The sequence below is a fragment of the Bubalus kerabau genome, chromosome 7 (assembly GCF_029407905.1).
Source record: "Bubalus kerabau isolate K-KA32 ecotype Philippines breed swamp buffalo chromosome 7, PCC_UOA_SB_1v2, whole genome shotgun sequence".
Classification (NCBI taxonomy): domain Eukaryota; kingdom Metazoa; phylum Chordata; class Mammalia; order Artiodactyla; family Bovidae; genus Bubalus; species Bubalus kerabau.
In genome coordinates, this window is record NC_073630.1 from 96,653,008 (window position 1) to 96,674,309 (window position 21,302).

Consider the following 21,302-nt stretch of genomic DNA (forward strand, 5'->3'; position numbering starts at 1 on the left):
AAAACATTGACAGAATAAAGAAAACGTGCATAAATAAAGAGGTACACAGTATTCATAGATTGGAAGAGTCAATATTAAGTGTCAAGATTATGATATTTATTCTTCCTCCAAACTGATCTACATATTCAATACAATTCCAATTAAAATTCCAGCAGGATATTTTGCAAAAATTATAAGCTGATTCTAAAACTTATATGGAAGTGCAAAGCATTTAGATGTGTCAATGCAATTTTGAAAAATAACTACAGAGTTGGAGAACTCATACTATATAATCTCAGAGGTTATCATAAAGCTACAGTAATCAAACATTTTGGTATTGGCACAGATCAGTGGATAAGATAATATATCTAACAGTAGACCCACATATCTTTGGGTCAAATAATAACTTTGTCAAAGTTGCAAGAAAACTCATGTAGAAAGTATAACCTTTTCAATAAACAGCTGGAATGGCTGGGTGTGCATACACAAATGAATAGACTTTGCACCATATACACAAAAATTAACTCAAAACAGACCACAGACCTATATGTAAAACTTAACTATAAAATTTCTAAAAGAAAATCTTCACGTACTTGGATAAGGCAAATAATACATCTTACGTATGACACCAAAGACAAACCATAGATGAAAACAAGTGATAAATGGGACTGCAATGAAATGGAAAATTGCTTTTTAAAAGTTTCTAGTCAAGAAAATAAACATACAAGCCATAGACTGGAGAAAACACCTGTAAAACATACTTCTAAAAGGAACTTGAATCTAAAACATTTCATGAACTCTCAAAATCTCAGTAATTAGAAAATATCAATTATGCAAAAGTTGCCATAATTTCTCATCAGAGAAATGACAAATTTAAACCACAATGAGATATTACTATAGCCTACTAGGATGAAAAAAAATAGAACATACTGATAATACCAAAAAGTGCTGACAAGAAGGCACGGCCAAATAAAATCCTCTCATATATTTGGCAGGAATACAAAATGAAAAATCCACTATGCTCCATTATCAGCCAGATAAACAGTCTGGCAGTTTCTTCTGAGGTTTAACATACATTTACCATACCACCTGGCAGTTCCACTCCTATCTATTTACCCAAGGAAAAGAGAAACTTACTTCACACAAAAATCTATACAAATGTTTACAATGCCTTTATCCCTAATCAACCATAACTGGAAACCACCCAAATGTCCTTCAACTTGTGAACAGATAAAATTTAGTAATATGTCCACACAGTCAGAAACTACTCAGCAATAGAAATGCACTATCAAAATACACAACACTGATGAACCTCAAATACATTAAGCTAAATGAAAGAATCCTGACTCAAAAGTTTAAATACTATGTTTCCACATATGACATTTCTGGAAAAGTACTTGCCGAGGGCTGATAGTAGGAGAAGGTGTTGCCTTCAACAAACACAAATGAATTCTGGAGGATACCAGAACAATCTTATGTCTCAACTGTACTGGTGGTTATGCAACTGCATACATCTGTCAACATTTACCAAATGTGAATGTCTGTCAACAAAGAGGTCATTTTCACTCCATGCAAATGGTTTGGTAAAAGAGTTGATAAAAATTTAATTTTTTCAAAACTATATTCAAGATACAATTTCAAGAGTGATCACTAAGAATCCAGAAATAAAATGTACAAATCCCAAACCAATAGAAGTATACAGGTTGAGAAATGAGCAAGGGGGAAAAAAAAATCTGTTTTAGAAAGGCAAAAAGAGAAAAATCACACAAAGAATGGAATCAAATTGTAGGATGGCAACAATACAAGAATATCAACAACTGGAATAGAGTTAAGGCAACTGGTTTGAACCAACACATTAAAAACAAAAAAAGTCAGACTAGATTAAGAACAAAGACCAATTATATACTATTTGTAAGAGACATCTAAGCATAAGTACACAGAAAGGCTGAAAGCAAACAAATGAAAAAAGATACATTCAAACAATTTCCAAAAGAAAACTTGCATAGCTATTACATTAGATAACAAAGACTGTAAGATGAAAACACTAACAAAAGGCTCAGACATACCATCAGGTTCAAATTACCTGAAGGTAAAGCAATACTTTGGGCACCTGATGTGAACGACCAACTCACTGGAAAAGACCCTGATGCTGGGAAAGATTGAAGGCAAAAGGAGAAGATGGAGATAGAGGATGAGATGGCTGGATAATATCACTGATTCAATGGATATGAATTTGAGCAAATTCCGGATAATAGTGAGGAACAGGGAAAGCTGGCATGCTATAGTCCATGGGGTCACAAAAAGTCAGACACAACTTAACAAATGAACAACAACAAGAGAAATATACAGGCACAGATGGTATACCTAATAAAATAATCTCAAAGGCTATAAAGCAAAAGCTAACAAAACTGCATGGGAAAAATGAACAAATCCAGAATTTAAATGGAAATGTTAGCATATACAACTTAATTATTCAAAAAGCAAAAAGCCAAAAATTTATAAAGATACAGAAAATCTGAGGAACACCAACAAATTTGATATAATGGAGAAATATATATAGACGTGTGCCTAACAATTAGAGAAACAATACTCTTTTCAGATGCAGTAAAACATTTATAAAAATTGATCATATACAAGGCCAAAGAGCAAGAATCAATAGATGTAAAAGACCTGATTCATACAGGCTACCTTAACTGCCTATAATGCAATTAAGTTTAAAGCTAACAATAAAAGAAAACTAATCTAAAGTCACACATGCATGGAAATTTTAAATAACTGATGAGTCAAAGAAGGTATGATAAACCTAATAATAAAAGTTTCCCAGGAGGCATAAATGGTAAAGAACCTGCCTGCCAATGCAGGAGACATGAGAGACACAGGTTCAGTCCCTGAGTCGGAAAGATCCCCTGGACGAGGGCATTGCTACTTACTCCAGTATTCTTGCCTGGCGAATCCCATGGACAGAGGAGCCTGGAGGGCTACACTCCATAGGGTCACAAAGAGTTGGACACAACTGAAGAGAATTAGCAGGCACACATGCATAATAATAATACTTAGGCCAAAACAATGAGAATGTTTCATATCAAAAGCATAGGATGCCAAAAAACTGCCAAGTAAATTTAGTCTTGACCAAAAAAATGTATGATCTTAAATACTTTTATTTATTTTCAAATAAGGAACTCAAAGTATGAATAAGCCATATATCCAACTTAAAAAGGAAAAAATTGTAATACTGATAAATGGAACAACAGAATAAAGAAAAACAGAAACAAACCAGTTTTAAAAAAATAAAAGGCAACACTGATTCACTGAAAAGAACATAACTGACAAACCCCTTGGGAAATAAATTAGGAAAAAAGAAGGCACAAATAATCTTACTAATGAAGAAAGGGGTAATATAAACAGAGCTTAAAAATATATCTAGAGAATATCATCAACACTTTTATGCAAACAAATCTGAAAACTTTAAAAAGCGAAAAAATTTTTTAAGGAATCTCCACACTGTTCTCCATAGTGGCTGTACTAGTTTGCATTCCCACCAACAGTGTAAGAGGGTTCCCTTTTCTCCACACCCTCTCCAGCATTTATTACTTGTAGACTTTTGGATCGCAGCCATTCTGACTGGTGTGAAATATGGAGAACAGTGTGGAGATTCCTTAAAAAACTGGAAATAGAACTGCCTTATGATCCAGCAATCCCACTGCTGGGCATACACAATGAGGAAACCAGAAGGGAAAGAGACACGTATACCCCAATGTTCATCGCAGCACTGTTTATAATAGCCAGGACATGGAAGCAACCTAGATGTCCATCAGCAGATGAATGGATAAGAAAGCTGTGGTACATATACACAATGGAGTATTATTCAGCCATTAAAAAGAATACATTTGAATCAGTTCTAATGAGGTGGATGAAACTGGAGCCTATTATACAGAGTGAAGTAAGCCAGAAAGAAAAACACCAATACAGTATACTAACGCATATATATGGAATTTAGAAAGATGGTAACAATAACCCTGTGTACGAGACAGCAAAAGAGACACTGATGTATAGAACAGTCTTATGGACTCTGTGAGAGAGGGAGAGGGTGGGAAGATTTGGGAGAATGGCATTGAAACATGTAAAATATCATGTATGAAATGAGTTGCCAGTCCAGGTTCGATGCACGATACTGGATGCTTGGGGCTGGTGCACTGGGACGACCCAGAGGGATGGAATGGGGAAGGAGGAGGGAGGAGGGTTCAGGATGGGGAACACATGTATACCTGTGGCGGATTCATTTTGATATTTGGCAAAACTAATACAGTTATGTAAAGTTTAAAAATAAAATAAAATTAAAAAAAAAAAAAGCTAAAAAATTTCAATATTACAGATATGGTCCAGCAAAACTAACTCATGAACAATTAGAAGGACTTGACGGTTCTTATAACTACAAATACATTGAGGTGATAGTTTCACCAGGCAATGATAGTTTTATAGCCTTGTTTCACAAAAATTTCAAGAAATGGATTAATTACATACTATACAAACTCTTTGAGAAAATTAAGTAAGAACAGTAAAATACAGGTCTATCTTATTCGTGAACATACAAGAAAAATCTCTTTAAAAAATTGTTGGGAAAGGCAGTCCATCAGTGTCCCTGTGTTCCGTTCCTCATTCTCAGAGTGTTACTGATTCTGAGGTTTATCTGTCTCATGATATGGAGCAGGTTCTGTAGCTAAATAGGCAACTATTAATAAATAGATCAAGGCAGCCAGAGCACTAATTCCATGTAACTCTTTGCACCTCTGGGGAAGCAGGACTAGCTTTTTGTAGTTAGCTATAATATTTGTTGCTTGCTTGCAAAGTGCTGGACCTTTGGACTTGGATTACTCAACTGCAATGCAAACTGTGTGTATACAACGGGTGTCTGGGCCCATCTTGTAGCTTGAATGATAATGTTCTTTGTCTCTGACCCAAGAGTCTCATGTCTTCTACCACTACCCATGAAACAATAATTGGCTAACTTAATAGCTTGTTCAAACTACTATATAACTAAACTCATTTCACATGCTAGCAAGGTCATGCTCAAATCCTTCAAGCTAGGCTTCAACAGTATGTGAACCAAGAATTTCCAGATGTATAATCTTGATTTAGAAAAGGCAGAGGAACCAGAGATCAAAGTGCCAACATTCCTAGAAAATGCAAGGGAATTCTAAAAAAAATCTGCTTCACTGACTATGTTAAAGTCTTTGTGTAGATCACAAAAAACTGTGGAAAACTCGTAAAGACATGAGAATACCAGACCACCTTACCTGTCTCCTGAGAAACCTGTACAGGACAAGAAGCAACAGTTAGAACCAGACATGGAACAACAGACTGGCTCAAGATTAGGGAAGGAGTGTAAGGTTGTATACTGTCATCCTGCTTATTTAACTTATATGCAGAGTACTTCATGGGAAATGTTGGGCTAGGAGATTCACAAGCTGGAAGCAAGACTGCCAGGAGAAATATCAACAATCTCAGATATGCAGACAAAAACATTAGAATGGCACAAAGTGAAGAGGAACTAAAGAGCCTCTTGATGAAAGTGAAAGAGGAGAGCGACAAAGCTGGTTTAAAACTCAACATTCAGAAAACTAAGATCATGGCATCTGGTCCCATCACCTCCTGGCAAATAGATGGGGAAAAAGTAAGAACAGTGACAAATTTTATTTTCTTGGGCTCCAAAATCACTGCAGCCATGAAATTAAAAGAAGCTCCCTGGAAGAAAAATTATGACAAACTTAGCGTATTAAAAAGCCAGAGACATCATTTTGCCAACAAAGGTCCGTATGGTCAAAGATATGATTTTTCCAATAGTCACGCATGTTTGTGAGAGCCTGACCATAAAGAAGGCTGAGTGCCAACGAATTGATGGTTTTGAATTGTGGTTCTAGAGAAGACTCTTGAGAGTCCCTTGGACAGCAAGGAGATCAAACCAGTCAAATCCTAAAGGAAACCAACCCTGAATACGCACTGGAAGGACTGATGTTGAAGCTCCAAAACTTTGGCCATCTGTTGTGAAGAGCCGACTCATTGGAAAATAAGACTCTGATACTGGGAGAGATTGAGGGCAAGAGGTGAAGGGAGTGACAGGGGATGATATGGTTGGATGGCATCTCTGACTCAATGGCCATGAGTATGAGCAAACTCTGGGAGACAGTGAAGGAAAGGGAAGCCAGGTGTGCTGCAGTTCACGGAGTCACAAAGAGTCAGACACTACTTAGCGACTGAACAACAATGCTCTCTGATAGATTATCTTTCACTTACTGATTTATAGATGCTCATTAGATAATACAGAAGTAAGTACCTTGCCTCCTATATGAGTGACAACTGGATTTTTAAAATGCTACTTTTAAAAAGGTACTGAGAATGTTAGATAAACGGATATGTAGTTGTACATTTTATTATTTTCTTTAAAATGTTACTCTTTTTATATTATGATATATTTAGTGAATTTAAAAGTTCACATAGTAAAAGAATCTTCAACTGTCACACTCCTTTTTATTTCAAGGGTGGTAAGCAATTCGTGGGAGAAAGGTAGAAATTTTCACAGTTATTAAAGTCATAAATTTTTTATTATTTGGGGACATAAATGTTTAATGCTTGAGGAACTCTTTGGCCCGTATGTCAGAGAAAGCATTGCTTTACCTAAGGACATGAATTTCAAATTATTTAAAACTTACACTTTTCTTTCATAAAAACTAATAAAGTTTGAATTTGTTTTTTAAGTGACTTAACAGAACATTTCCAGCTTACTGGACTGGCCATGTATGTAGTTTTTAAATTGGCCTTCTTCCTATCCTAACTCCTAAAATACCCAACCCACCACTCATACTCCTCAAGTCTCAAAACAGAATTTCTAAAAATTAACTTGGTGAGCCAGGATGATCAAAATCATTATCAAAATGTCAGTATCTATGCTTCACAGGAAGACAGGAAATGGAAGAAAGGCACTCCTTTTTCTAGTTTGAAGACAAAATGGAATCTCAGAGGCAGAAGACAAAATGGAATCTCAGAGGCAATCCATTTTCATTGTTTCTTTTAAATATATCACAACACTATTTTAAATGCTCCATTCTACTCCCTCCCCCTTTTTTAGACACAAAAGACCACTACATGGTTATTAAAACTGATGATGAATTATTTCAAGTTTTACCTCCCTAAGAATATACAGCTACCATTCATTAGGGACACTTTATTCCTTCAATTCCTTCATAAAACCAACCCTGTTTTTTACCATCTTAAAGTTATGAAAGAAGGCTGGAAGGGCTCTGATTTTCTTTCATTTCTAAAAGGTCCTTATTCTTCCATACTGATTACTTGAACATAAAATAGCACTGCCAGAAAAACAAATTTTCACAGAAGAGGAAAGGGCTGCATATAGGCATTTACCACAGAACAAACTGAAGTTTACTGAAAAGGAAGTTATTCAAGAGCACAGAGAAAACTAAGTTGCATCTAGTAAAGCAGAACTGGTGCCTGACTTTAAAGTCTAAAGGGAGATTTTAACAAATGTGAATCATCAGCAGACAAATCTCTAAAACCAAAGGCCAACCAAGATTATAGTTTGGAAGACTAACATTTTAACCAATAAAAAAGAATGAAGGACTAAGAAGACAATAGATATTCAGAATGATTCATTCAGTTGGTACACAGTATAAATTTTCTGAGAACACGTCTCTACATGAGATAACATGGAATAGAGCTGTGAAACAGAAGATATATAATATTTGCTTTTTTAGGAATGTTACACAGTATAAAGGCTAAGTCCAACTGGGTTCAGTAGCAAATTATTCATTTGTCATTAACATGCTCTGCATCAATATGAGAAGGAGGAAAACAGCTCTTCTGATTGATCTTGAAAGAAATAATTGTTATCCTTGGAGAAAAAAATATACAATTATTATAATCAGTATGAAATTTTGAGTTCCATATTTCGTGAAATCTAAGATTATACAAAATGATAACCATTCATACTTACTAAGAGGAACAGAAGCCCCCACTCCAACTCTAGCTGGATAATTGTTTCAACTATAAGAATAAGATTTAACATATAGAGAATAAGGTGAAATTCACACCTTGGGTGAATCCTCAAGAAAATATTTTAGATGATAAGTATCCCTGTCTGTTTACTTCATACATGATTTAAAAAAAAAAAAACAAAGCAGTAAAATCCTACAAAGAAACTAAAATCACAAGTTAGACCATTCATATAATGACCTAATTTACAAAGGGTTAATTGTATAAGGAAGCCTAATACCACTGTTTTCATTTCATTCGTTTCAACAAGTAACATCAGCAATCCTACCACTCTTATTCGAGCTTCTTTCTTAATACTCCATTGTATGACTTTAACAAACACAAACAGAACATGTTCATGAGACTTAGTAGTCTTTGAAGAAGGAAAAGAAAACATACAAAAGTGTGTATTTTATAAGGCTTTGATTAATGTTCATTCCTTATTAGCACAAAAAATGTTTAACCAATACAGTAAATCTACATTTAGTCCTCTGCATTCAAAATAAGCCCATCTTCCTATGCTATGCTGTAAGAGAAAAATATACAAAACAAGTATTTATGTGATTTGAGTATGACTTTCATCCCAAACTGAGATGATACCACCAGAGGATGGATTAATATGCTTATATACAAACAACTACACTTACTATGTGTAGCTCATTTTTACTGTTATGCTTTTCCCTTATATAATATGTTAATGCTATCTACTCTATCAAAATCAGACATTCTTTCTGAGGTTATAATTTATTATGTTACATCATTGATTTTAAATTTTTTTTAAATGGGGAAAAAAAAAAACTACAGTGCTAAGTGTTAACTTAAAATATCTCCTCTAAGAAAATTCAAAGGTTTACAGAAAATTAAAAATAAAATTAAAAAATGTTCCCTCCATACAAGCTTGTTAAAATGATGGGAGCTTGTTCAAATCCTGAAGCTCAATTTGATACAGAAGAATCACTTTTCTCTTAAGAGGAACATATGGTTATATTTTCAAAATTATACTAAAACCTGACCTAATTGTAACCAAAATGGCCTTTAAAAGGTTAAGACAGCCTCAATACTGAGTGTCAATGCTGTCATTTAAAAAAGAAAAATCACTCACCTTTCAAACCTAGAGTTTGTAGCTGGAAGAGCCGACCAAGTTCATAAGGCAAAACCCGTAACAGATTGTTATTTAAAAGCAATTCCCTGTTTTAAAGAAAAAAAAAAAAACAACAAACTTTATTAACACACCCACAGTTGCTGTTCTTTTTTTTTCCCCCCATGGATTTTGTCCTTTATTCATCTTTATAATTAAATGATTATTTTATAAGACTCTGCCCAGAATCAGCCCTAAGACACAAATATTATCATTCTTATTTTATAAAAGAGAAAATGAGATTTAAAACATTAACAAAGTTTCCCAAGGTTATGTAATTCAAAAGTGGTGAAAATAATTTGTTAAAGTCCTCTACCTCTAAATTTTGCACACTAAACCACAATCAATTTTTCCCATTATCAACTTATTTCTTCTTAATGAAACCTTGATGTAGACAGTTGAAAATGAGTTTGAAAATTAATTCTAGCTTTCCAGAGAATATTACTGAAATTTAATCTATCCACTGTTGCTTATACACAAAAAAGTATCAACACTTATTGAATGTAGAATGTATTAATTTAGCTGTATTGTGAGATTTATGAGTTACTGTCTTTTTTCCTCTCTTCTAAGGCATGAGTACGTTGACTTGGGTTTCTTACTAATATCACTTAGTACTATCAGACATCACCTCACAACATCCTGAAGAAAAAATATAAAGTTTATTTCTATTTTTAAAGTAGAAAAGGAAGCTCAAAGACCTAGTTTGCTTGCATAAAAAAATCAGACCCAGTTAGCAGTGAATAATAAAAAAAATACATATTAAAAAGCTTCCCTTACAGCACTCTTTCCAATATACCACACTGCTAATATTTAACAAAATTATGTATGTTCATGAGCATGAGAAAAAGAGAGGGGCAGGGATCAAGGTGAGGAATTAAAGGCTTACAGTTAACCAGATAACTAGAAAATATGTCTAAGCACCTAGTCTCCAAAGATTGTCACTAAGCTGGGTTTTGTAAGAAAACTTCTTTTGAATCTCTGCTGTTGCTGCTAAGTCGCTTCAGTCGTGTCCGACTCTCTGCAACTCCATAGACGGCAGCCCACCAGGCTCCTCTGTCCCTGGGATTTTCCAGGCAAGAACACTGGAGTGGGTTGCCATTTCCTTCTCCAGTGCATAAAAGTGAAAAGTGAAAGTGAAGTTGCTCAGTCGTGTCCGACTCCTAGCGACCCCATGGACTGCAGCTTACCAGGCTCCTCCATCCATGGGATTTTCCAGGCAGGAGTACTGGAGTGGGTTGCCATTGCCTTCTCCCACAGTTGCTGTTCTTAACCTGCCTTTTAAGATACCATGACTGATATCTACAATCAAGGCATTATTTCTCTATATTCATTCCAAAATGTTATAACTACCACATTTATTAACAGTGTTTCTATGAATTTACTCATTCTTGAACACAAATTAAAGATATAGGAATTGTGTATCACTCTCAAATCCACTCCCTTTTGTCGCTCACCCAAAATTCCTCTCAGATACAAATCAAGAGAGACAGATATTTTATGTATCCAAAGATAGCAGATATCCTCGAACCTAGCCTCAATCACAGGAAAAAAAAAAATTTTTTTTAATAAACTTCAGGATTTACTACACAGTAGCCAGTAACCCATTCAAATTTCATTGCATTACAACTATAATCACTTCAATACAACAATCACTGACAGAAAATATAAACATTAAAAATAAAGCATAGGATAGTATAAACAGGACAGCACACATGAAGATCTGAATTTATGACTGTGAAATTTGGGGCAGATTATAGAGAAAATAAATGGCCAGTGTTATTAATTAATGACTAAAAGGTATAAAATCAGACACCTAAGTATAATAAAATAACACATACAGTAAAGGGATTGTGAAAAAACAAGATTTTTTAAATATTAAATGTTTAAATTTAAACATATGACAGCAATTTTTTAACATTACTACTCAGCAGTAAAAAGGCAGGAAAGCAATCCTTGTTTTCATTGGTTCCCCCACGCCTCAATGGGTAAAGAATCCATCTGCAATGCAGGAGACATAGGAGACGTGAGTTCAATTCCTGGGTCAGAAAGATCCCCTGGAGGAGGAAATGGCAACCCACTCCAGTCTACTACTAGTCTAGCCCCAAATAATTCTGAAGAGATTTGTCACCTGAGTGTAAAGCAAGAATAAAATATTTTAGCCCTATCCCACCTCAAGTCTGTCAAAAGAAATTGGTAATACACGCACATTTCCAGCCAGAAAACTCCAAATTTAAAGGAAGAAAGGAAAAGAAGCATTCTATGGAGGCCAACTCAAGTACTGTGCTTAGACAATTTGTATCATTTAATCTTCACATACATATGGAAAGCCTACTTACTGTAAGATGAGTAACCTCCCATAATATTTGTATCTGGTAAATTTACAATTTTATACAGTTGCGTCACATTTATATGTTCTCACCTGAGAGACACCATGTTTCCTAGTTCTGCTGGTAAACTTCTGAGTTTATTGGATGACAGATCCAGGTAAACCAGATTATGAAGCTTGGCAATATCAGGTGGAATGCGACTAAGGTAATTGTCATTTAGGTGCAGCGCTGTCAAGTGTGTCAATGACCAAAGTGATGTACTTAAGCTCCGCACTCTACCTAAAAGGCAAAATATTGATTCATTAAACCTAGGTCCAAGACAAAAACTGAGCTACAAGCACCAAAAAGTGGGAGAAAAGCCCATAAATGCATACAGATACTCTGACTGTGACATTTTAATTTTGCATTTAAATGCTTTTGACTGCTTCCAAACATAACTGGTCCTTCTTTAATTCCATGCAACTTTTGTCTGACAACCATTCTTTCTCACAAATCTACCATGTATTAAAATAAAACGCAATATAACAAGGAGACCCTTGGATTGAGGGTCATCACTTGTCTCAAGGAGAAAGCATGGGGCTGACTTGAGCTTTTGCAGTAGAATGGTCATGAATTTTTTTTAAGTCATGGTACTAACAAGGCACTTCTCACATACTTCATGAAAATTAACAGTACAAGGCTAATCTACACCTAGGGTTTGAATTAGTCTACATACTTTAAATAGACAAGAGTAATTGCTATGATTTAGAACTAATCTTAGATTAGCCACCAGGAAAATCATTTTACTCCCAAAGAAGATATCTTCCCCAGCTTTCTCATATTTCAATTATACATTAATAAATCTGGTTTAAGATTCTGCATTAAGTGCAACACACTCCAGGAAACAGTCACACATTAAGCTTTACCAGTGAGTCAGCCTCTGACAGCTATGGTAGAACACATACTGGAAAAAGCTAGAAGACTTGGTTCAGAGTCCTAATTTCTACCATTTGTTAGCCATATTAAGCCTAAGCAAATGACAGAGTTTCAACTTCTATAAAACGTGGTATTATCGTAACAATAAACTTATATGAAGAGACTTTAAAAACTTTTTACCAAAGTGAAATGGTAAAAGATTCTGATTAAAAGAGCAGTGGAAGGTACAGAGGGCAAAAAAATCTTAATAGGGAAATGTTGCTTTTCGTGTGGCTATCAAGCAGTAGACTCAAATTTAGATCTTCTGTCCAGGGTTTTCTATCACAGGTTCCTTGACCGTGTCTATAATCAGGCTTAAAGTATTAACTACGATTTTGCATTTTAATAGGAAACAAAGTTTTCAAGTGATAGAGGTTCTAATAAATAAAACACTTAAGTTTTTACCTAGGGGTAACCAAGGGATTATCAACCAGAGACAACACTGGGACTCTGGCAATCTGGAAACATTTTAGGTTGTCAAAACCAGAGGAGTGCTACCACTATCTAGTGGTAGAGGCCAGGAATGCTGCTGAACATCAATGTGCACACAACCACTTCCAACCACAAAGAACTGTCTACCCGGAAGTGTCAACAGTGCCAAGTTGAGAAATCCTGGGTTAACCTAGTAGGATTGGCTCATATTCATTATTTTAAAATTACCAATCACCTATCCACCCAGCTACTTTTTATCGAAGAGACACATAGTTCCTGCTATCCTCTAATGTGGGTTTAACTCTTCCAATGAAAGCCTACTGAGGAAAAAAGTACATTCTATATACAGTCTGTATTATATCGATTCATAAAAGAAAAACTGTACTTATACTTTTATTTTTAATAAGTTTTTAACTTTGTAATAATTGTAGATTTACAGAAAAGTTAGCAGACAACACAGTTCCTATACACCCCTCAGCCAGTTTTCCCTACTACTAGCATATTATATTACCACTGTACATTTGTAAAAGGTTTCCTAGTGGCTCGGTAGTAAAGAACACGCCTGCCAATGCAGGAGACCGGGTCCAATCCCCGGGTGGAGAAGATCCCCTGAAGGAGGAAACGGCAACCTATTCCAATATTCTTGCCTGGGAAATCCCTACCTGGGAAAAGCCTGGCAAGCTACAGCCAGTGGGGTCACAAAGAGTCAAACACAACTTAGCAATTAAAGGGACAGAACCCGGGTCTCCTGCCTTGCAGGCAGATTCTTTACCATCTGAGCCACCAGGGAAGCCTGTTAACTGAAAGAATTAGTTACTCAATCATGTCCACCTCTTTGTGACCCCATTGGCTGTAGCCCGCCAGGTTCCTCTGTCCATGGAATTCTCCGGGCCAGAACACTGGAGTCAGTTCCCTTCTCCAGGAGATATTCTTGACCCAGAGATCGAACCTGGGTCTCCTGGATTGCAGGTAGATTGTTTACCATCTGAGCCACCAGGGAAGCCCAAAAAAGAAAATTTGTCAAAACTAGGAAACTAAGATTGCTACTTTCGTATTAACTAATTTACAGACTTTATTTGAATTTCACCAGTTTTTACAGCTTTTTGTTAGAAGATTTGATCCAAGATACCATTTTGCATCTAGTTGCCATGTCTCTTTAATCTTCTCTTGTCTATGACAGTTTCTCATTCTTTCCTTGTTTTCAGGACCCTGACAATCACTCTGTGGAACGTCCTTCAGTTTGTCTGATGTTTTTCTCATTATTAGACTGGGGTTATGAGTTTTCAGAAATCAGATTCTATTTTAACAAATCCTAAACATGTAAAGTCATGTAGCACAGTTATCACCTTATAGAATAAACAGATAGCTTTTAGGATTCCTACTCTGCCAACAATGGGATGATAGATGATGGCAAAGTTATCAACTTGCAAAAATGATTACTCTGTGATAGAAAAACAAAATCTATTATATCAAAGAAGCAGGTTTTACTTAGAAACTGCACTCCCAATGCCTTCAGTTCTAGATGCCACCTGTGGCCCATGGTATTAATCTCAAAAGAAACAATGGAAACAAAGACATTTAGTCACAGATAAAACAGTAAGTTGAACACTAGTAAGTACCTCAGCCGGAGAAGGCAATGGCTTCTCCCCACTCCAGTACTCTTGCCTGGAAAATCCCATGGACGGAGGAGCCTGGTGGGCTGCAGTCCATGGGGTCGCTGAGGGTCGGACATGACTGAGCGACTTCACCTTCACTTTTCACTCTCATGCATTGGAGAAGGAAATGGCAACCCACTCCAGTGTTCTTGCCTGGAGAATCCCAGGGACGGGGGAGCCTGGTGGGCTTCCGTCTATGGGGTCACACAGAGTCGGACACGACTGAAGTGACTTAGCAGCAGCAGCAGCAAGTACCTCAGCATTTGGATTTTTTCAATTAATTCATCTAATTCAAAATGTATACCAATGACAAAAATGTAATACTCAACTCTTGTTCATTACTGCGATCATGTGTGTGTGAAGTGTGAAGTCGCTCAGTCGTGTCCGACTCTTCGCGACCCCATGGACTGTAGCCTTCCAGGTTCCTCTGTCCATGAGATTTTCCAGACAAGAATACTAGAGTGGGGTGCCATTTCCTTCTCCAGGAGATCTTCGCGACCCAGGGATTGAACCCGGGTCTCCTGCATTGTAGGCAGACGTTTTACCGTCTGAGCCACATATCCCAGATTAAATGTTTCAGATTTCACTCACCCGAGATTTCTAATTCTGCCCAGTGAGATTTTTTCCCATTGGCTACCTCCTCTGCTGACATGATGGTATAAATTCTGCGAGGATCTGGAGGATCATATTTTTCCTTTGGCATCCCTATTAGTCTGTGAGAAAAAATAAAAAAGATGACCAATTATTATAGTCTTATACATAAAACAGAGGGAGAAAAATGGGACGGTAAGTTTTCTTTTACTTCCCCCTTACCAGGCTACCCTTAAATTCTCACTAGAAGGAAAACACACGCAAAGTAGGCTAGGCTGCAGGAATTTAGTAACAGAGGCCTCAAGGAAAATGCAAAGAAGCAGGGACACTGGACTTCACAATAAAACATGGTCGTTGCTTCCCAAACATTCACTGCACCCCTTCCTCTTCATTTAGCTGCTGTGCTTTCCAAGACAGACTGACCCTTTGAGAGTTTCCTTGATGGACTCTTTGATTGGTCTAAGAGAACCAAGGTAATTCTATCCTCCTCGCTTCATGCTATTCAAATATTCCATGTCTAAGACAATAAGCACAAGATATTCTCCCTTGTCACAGAGATTAGTTCAGAAATATCTAATAATCACTAGGCTTAAGACTAATTTTACATTTATGGGAAGAGCAAGCTTTCTCCTATTGGTCATACATGAAAAAGAATATAACCCCAACTACTCTTGGCAATCATTCAATAACTAGAAGGGAAGCCAGCCATAGCAGTCAGAGACTAGAAAACAGAGAAACAAAGCCAGAGTCCTCACCAAACCACTCCTGTAGCACTCTTCAGCACTGGGTTTTTTGACTATACAAGCCAGTCTATTTGCTTATTGTTTAAACTACTAGTTTGTGTTTTCTGTTACTTGTAATCAAAAGCATCTTAATTAAGATCATATATCTTGGTTTACATGGGCCAATCTTGGTTTATATCTGTTACTCTTAGGTACTATTAATATAATTCTCAATAGTGTCCAATTTGGATGATGAGTTACATGGCTGCCCTAATTTAAAGTAGTATTATACAGTTTTCTTTATATAACTGCAAAAATAATTGAACAATCATCAGTGACAACCAAATAGACATAAAACTCAAGTGTGCAATGTATGAATCAGATGACAAATGGCCATAAAAGTAACCATTCAAGAGGTCTTAAACTCCTGCATGCTATCATTTCAGTTCAGTTCAGTCGCTCAGTCATGTCCAACTCTTTGAGACCCCATGAACTGCAGCATACCAGGCCTCCCTATTGATCACCAACTCCCGGAGCCCACCCAAACTCATGTCCATTGAGTCAGTGATGCCATCCAACCATCTCATCCCGTCATCCCCTTCTCCTGCCCTCAATCTCAGCATCAGGGTCTTTTCAAATGAGTCAGCTCTTCCCATCAGGCGGCCAAAGTACTGGAGCTTCAGCTTCAACATCAGTCCTCCCAATGAACACCCAGGACTGACTGATTTCCTTTAGGATGGAATGGTTGGATCTCCTTGCAGTCCAAGGGACTCTCAAGAGTCTTCTCCGACACCACAATTCAAAAGCATCTATCAGTATCTGCATACTATTTATAGTTGCTTCTTTGTTCACACTTTAACACACACAGATATACATACAGACACCAAAACCAAATGTCTAAAACTGGGACTGTTTCCAAGTAGTTTAGAACCTCTATCTCAATGGAAGAGTTACTTTCAGATGGTCTGAAATTTGTTACATAGAAAGAAAAACAGGAAGAATTCTATTATGTATCAAGAAATCAAAGCTAGTTTATAAGAGTACAATCAAAATTTCCCATCCCGTACTTTGCCCTAGTATTTCTGAAGGAAAAACCGTCATTTCTTCCCATTTACTAAACGGAGCAAAGAGGAAGTTTTCCAGATTTTTTTCATCTGTTAACAGTAATTAGCTTCCAAACCTGGTTAAGCTCTTCAGCTCTAATCTTATCACATAATTGTGTGATACTGAAACATGTTTTATTTTCCATAAATGTCCCAGATCTTCATACAGCACAAAGAGTATGATCATTTTTCACAGGGGAAAAACTTGATTTTTACCCTATGTGGCCTATGTAAAATATTTCTGAATATAACATTTTTAGGTAATAAGGTTTTTAGAATTTCTACTATGCACCATAAGGCACATGTATCTCTGTGGATACTCCTACACACTAATGTAAGATTCTACAAAAACACAAGATTAATAAGCAAAACCAAATCAAATGGATTCAGATCCAAAGACATGCTACAAATTCATCAACAATAACAATGGGTAAAACTAAGACTATGAAATTTTCAAATTAACTTTCATTAATTTTAAGTCATTTTCATAAAACATACTGCAAAAAATGGTATAGATGCACCTACAGCAGGGGAAGAAAAGCGACGTAATCATGAAGAACAGACAGGTGGATACAACAGGGAAAAGAGGAGAGTGGGACACATCAGGAGATTAGAACTGACATATATATACTTCCATGTGTAAAATAGATAGCTGGTAGGAACCTGCTATATATACAGCACAGGGAACTCAGCTCAGCGCTCTGTGATGACCTAGAGGGGAGGGATGGGGGAAATGGGATGGAGATTCACGAGGGAGGGGATATATGCACACAGTTGATTCACTTTGTTGTATAGCAGAAACGAACACAACACTGTAAAGCAATTATACTCCAATTAAAAAAAAACAGTGCATCGGTCAACTTAATTTGGCAGTTTAATCATGGCTACCACTGGACAGTGTGTTACTTAAGGGATAATGAGAATGGAGGCATATCCTCTTTGTCTCTATACAGTTCCTATCACATGTGTGTGTGCTCAGTTGTATCTGACTCTTTGCAATCCATGGACTGTAGCCCACCAGCCTCCTCTCTCCATGGGATTTCCCAGGCAAGAATACTGGAGTGGGTTGCAATTTTTCTACTCAAGGGGATCTTCCTGACCTAGGGATCAAACCTACATCTACAGCATTGGCAGACAGATTCTTTACCACTGCAAAGCACTCCTATCACACAGTGGGCACCTAATAAGTATTTGTGGAATGATCATGTGCTTTATAATCCTAAAAACTACCAGCTTTCTCCCACCTATTCCAATCAACAGTCAATGCACTTCTAAAAATTAATCTCATGAAATGGTCATTAATCAATTTCCCTAAATAATTTAGAAATCTAGAGAGGAGATTAATAGTCATCATCTCTTCTGGCCCACAAATGCTAATATCTGAAATTGCTACTATATAAGAACTATATTTCTTTAAAAAAATTTTTAAGTCTCCATTTTTGTAAGTCTATTAAAATTTACAAAATCTGTTTATCATATCCATAAAATGCTTACCAATGTCTATAATATGTAAAAACCAAAGTACAATTAATACTGTTACATTACGCATCAAAGGTCTCTTGGATTTGATTAGGAAGTCAATAAAAATATAAGTCATTTAATCCTTCAAAGTGACACTAAATTTGGGTAGTCTGATTGAAGTTAAAACACTTATTTGCATTAACTAATTTAGTAGAATCTATAGATTTGGTGATCACTACTGTCCTAAGCATCAGGTTTTCAAATATGCTACTTAAAAACTTAGCTCAAATTTAAGAAATTGGCATTACTGAACCTCCTATTCAGCTTTATCTTCCCGTTCCATTTCTCAGCATCAATCTTCCATCTTGGAGACATTATCACAAAAACCTATTTCAAAATAACTTAATGTATAAAATAATAATTCAAATATAACTTAAATCTTTAAATGTGACACTGATAATGTGCTTTCTCAACAGTCTAAGATATAGGTCAGTTCAAGGTTTAAATACTGGATGGACATACTTCATCCAAGGAAGAGAAATGTTTTATTTTGTAAAGTCTAACAGCTAATTCCTTTCTCTAACTTTATTAAATTGATGAAAGGCAGGTTTTTCAATTGGTTTTTCCAAGAATTTCTCATTTCTGCAATATCTTACATCAGTTCCCAAAGGATCATGCCATTACATCAACCTAATTTACACTGGGGAGAGGATCCTAATAATGTAACAAGAGTAAACTAAAACCCCCTTCACAAAACAGCCTTTTTAACTTGCACTCTTCAATACTATGAAAAATATTCCACATAGCTCCCCAAATACTCACTACATAAGCTTCTTTGAACTTGCCATCCTCTCTCCTCCATTCCTTGAATCTTTTATCACCAATGCAGGCTTCTCAGAATCTAGTGTAAAATTTCTGAGAGCAACTGTCAGTCCTGAACAAAGAACTTGATTATTTCTTAGTTTCTACGTGAACTATCCTGAAAGAAAATCATCACTGAAGGATGATTAATTACGACATACAGTGAAGATTTTCATTAGTTTATTTCTTGGAGTCTTCTGTAAAATTATGCAAAAACTTCAAGTAAACTTGTAAAATACTAACTTCATGGAAAATGTATTCCAGTCCTTTTCTGGCTGAAAGGAACACTGTATGTAACACTAGGGCTACTTTGCCCTAAAAAATTTACAATTCCCAAACTGTAAATAAAATACATGATTCCTATATAACACGCTGTTCAATGAATAAATTGTTGCAAAATATACATGAATTACCACCAAATACACTATTGCCAAGAACCCCAAATCTCAGGTTTTGTATCTGGGGCGAGGAAAATACTGCAACATGACTCCTCCCTGCCCTATTGTCCTCCCCACTAAATAATAATCTGAGCCAAATCAGAGCAAAGTATTAAAGGCCAGAACTAAGCTTCTGCTAATTTTGGTTATCTGGAGAAGCTTATTAAAAACAAAAAAATAGCAGACTCTATAGGGGATATAAAGATATAAGTCATTATGGTGTTAAACCACAGATTCCCTCAGATTACCCCCTTCTCTAAATTTAAGGTCATTTTATCTCAGTCTATAGTTCAGCACAGTTTCAGAAATTAATCCTACTTCATTTAGCATTCACAAATAAGAAAGAATGCTCCAATCACCAAAGAGTGCTTCATAGTGAACCAGACCTCTAACTCAATGAATCCAACCCTAAAGTATAAACCAGTAGATAGGCACTTGGAGCCACAGACATATTAAGTCATCATCTCAACAGCAGTTTGTGAAGCAATCTTAGACAGAGATGTAGAGTTCTCAAAGTTAAAAGAAGACAAAATTAAGCCTACGCTGCTTATATTTTAGACCAAAATGTCAGTGTCTTATTACATTTTACATATTCTCAGATAAATCTGTCTTCTGTCAGTATTTATTTCCAAAAATTATGGAACACATTATTTGTTATTTATTGAATACCCACCTTGACTAACATCTGTCCTTGCCATCTGGCCTTAATCATTAAGACCACTTTCCTTTCTGAGAAAATATGTCTAAGTTTACCATTTTTAATAAAGAAAAGCACTGCACTGCAGCACTGGAAGTTTCTATTTCCTCATCAATATCTATTTTTAACTATACACAAGTATTAATCATTACAACTGTCATACAAAATTTATACCTTGCCTATGAACCCAGGAGCTCACAGCTGATACTTAAAAAACAGCTTCCAGCAAATCACACTGCATAAAGTAGAATCATACTGATAAAAATAAAGATTGATGGCAATCACAAGAGCTTAGAAGACACCTTGTGATAAACAACAATTTCATCCACATTCCTACTCCTCTTCTATACCAAGGGCCTCCGGGTAACATTTGTCTTCAATGACATATTCAACTCAAGTCTGTAGATGAATACAGACTTGTTTCATCATTTCAATAATGAAACACTCAAAAAGAGCCATTCAAAATCTTCGTATCTCCCCATCTGTCACCACTTTAAACAAAAACAAAACAAAATTCAAGTTTTACAATGGTAAAGCCACCCATCATTAAGGAAAAAATTACCTTCAGACTTCTGGAATTTCCTGTTTCAGACCACTCTAACATTTATTCAGCAAACATTTACTGCAGGCCTGCTATCGTCATGTATTGTATCAAGCACTAGGACTTCAACAGTGAACAAGACAAAGGGCATCCTTGCCCTCATGGAGCTTACACCATTTTCATGGTACTACGTGAAAAATAAAGTTATAGAATATTCTAATTTCAAATAATTTCACAAACAATTTTTCATTTCTTCTTGTTAGTACTCCCCCCCCCCCCCAATCAGGTAATTGCATTTCTCCCTATAGCCACTATGCTGAAACATACAGCTAAAGGGAGAATAAAAGATCTTTATCACAGA

General features: G+C 36.1%; 1 protein-coding gene across 3 annotated transcripts in view; it reads right to left on the minus strand.

The window, feature by feature from the left end:
* The window catches only part of CNOT6L (CCR4-NOT transcription complex subunit 6 like), a 116,447-nt gene that overhangs the window by 52,594 nt on the left and 42,551 nt on the right, over positions 1-21,302 (minus strand). For 2 of the 3 annotated variants that reach the window (XM_055588875.1, XM_055588874.1), the window contains exons 2-4: positions 15,120-15,241; positions 11,580-11,766; positions 9,125-9,210 (exon numbers count right to left, since the gene is read on the minus strand). In XM_055588875.1, the coding sequence (XP_055444850.1) occupies positions 9,125-9,210; positions 11,580-11,766; positions 15,120-15,231 (385 nt within the window). In that variant the 5' untranslated portion in view covers positions 15,232-15,241. Of the gene's footprint in view, positions 1-9,124; positions 9,211-11,579; positions 11,767-15,119; positions 15,242-21,302 lie in introns of those variants that run through there. The other variant, XM_055588876.1, reaches the window with a different exon arrangement.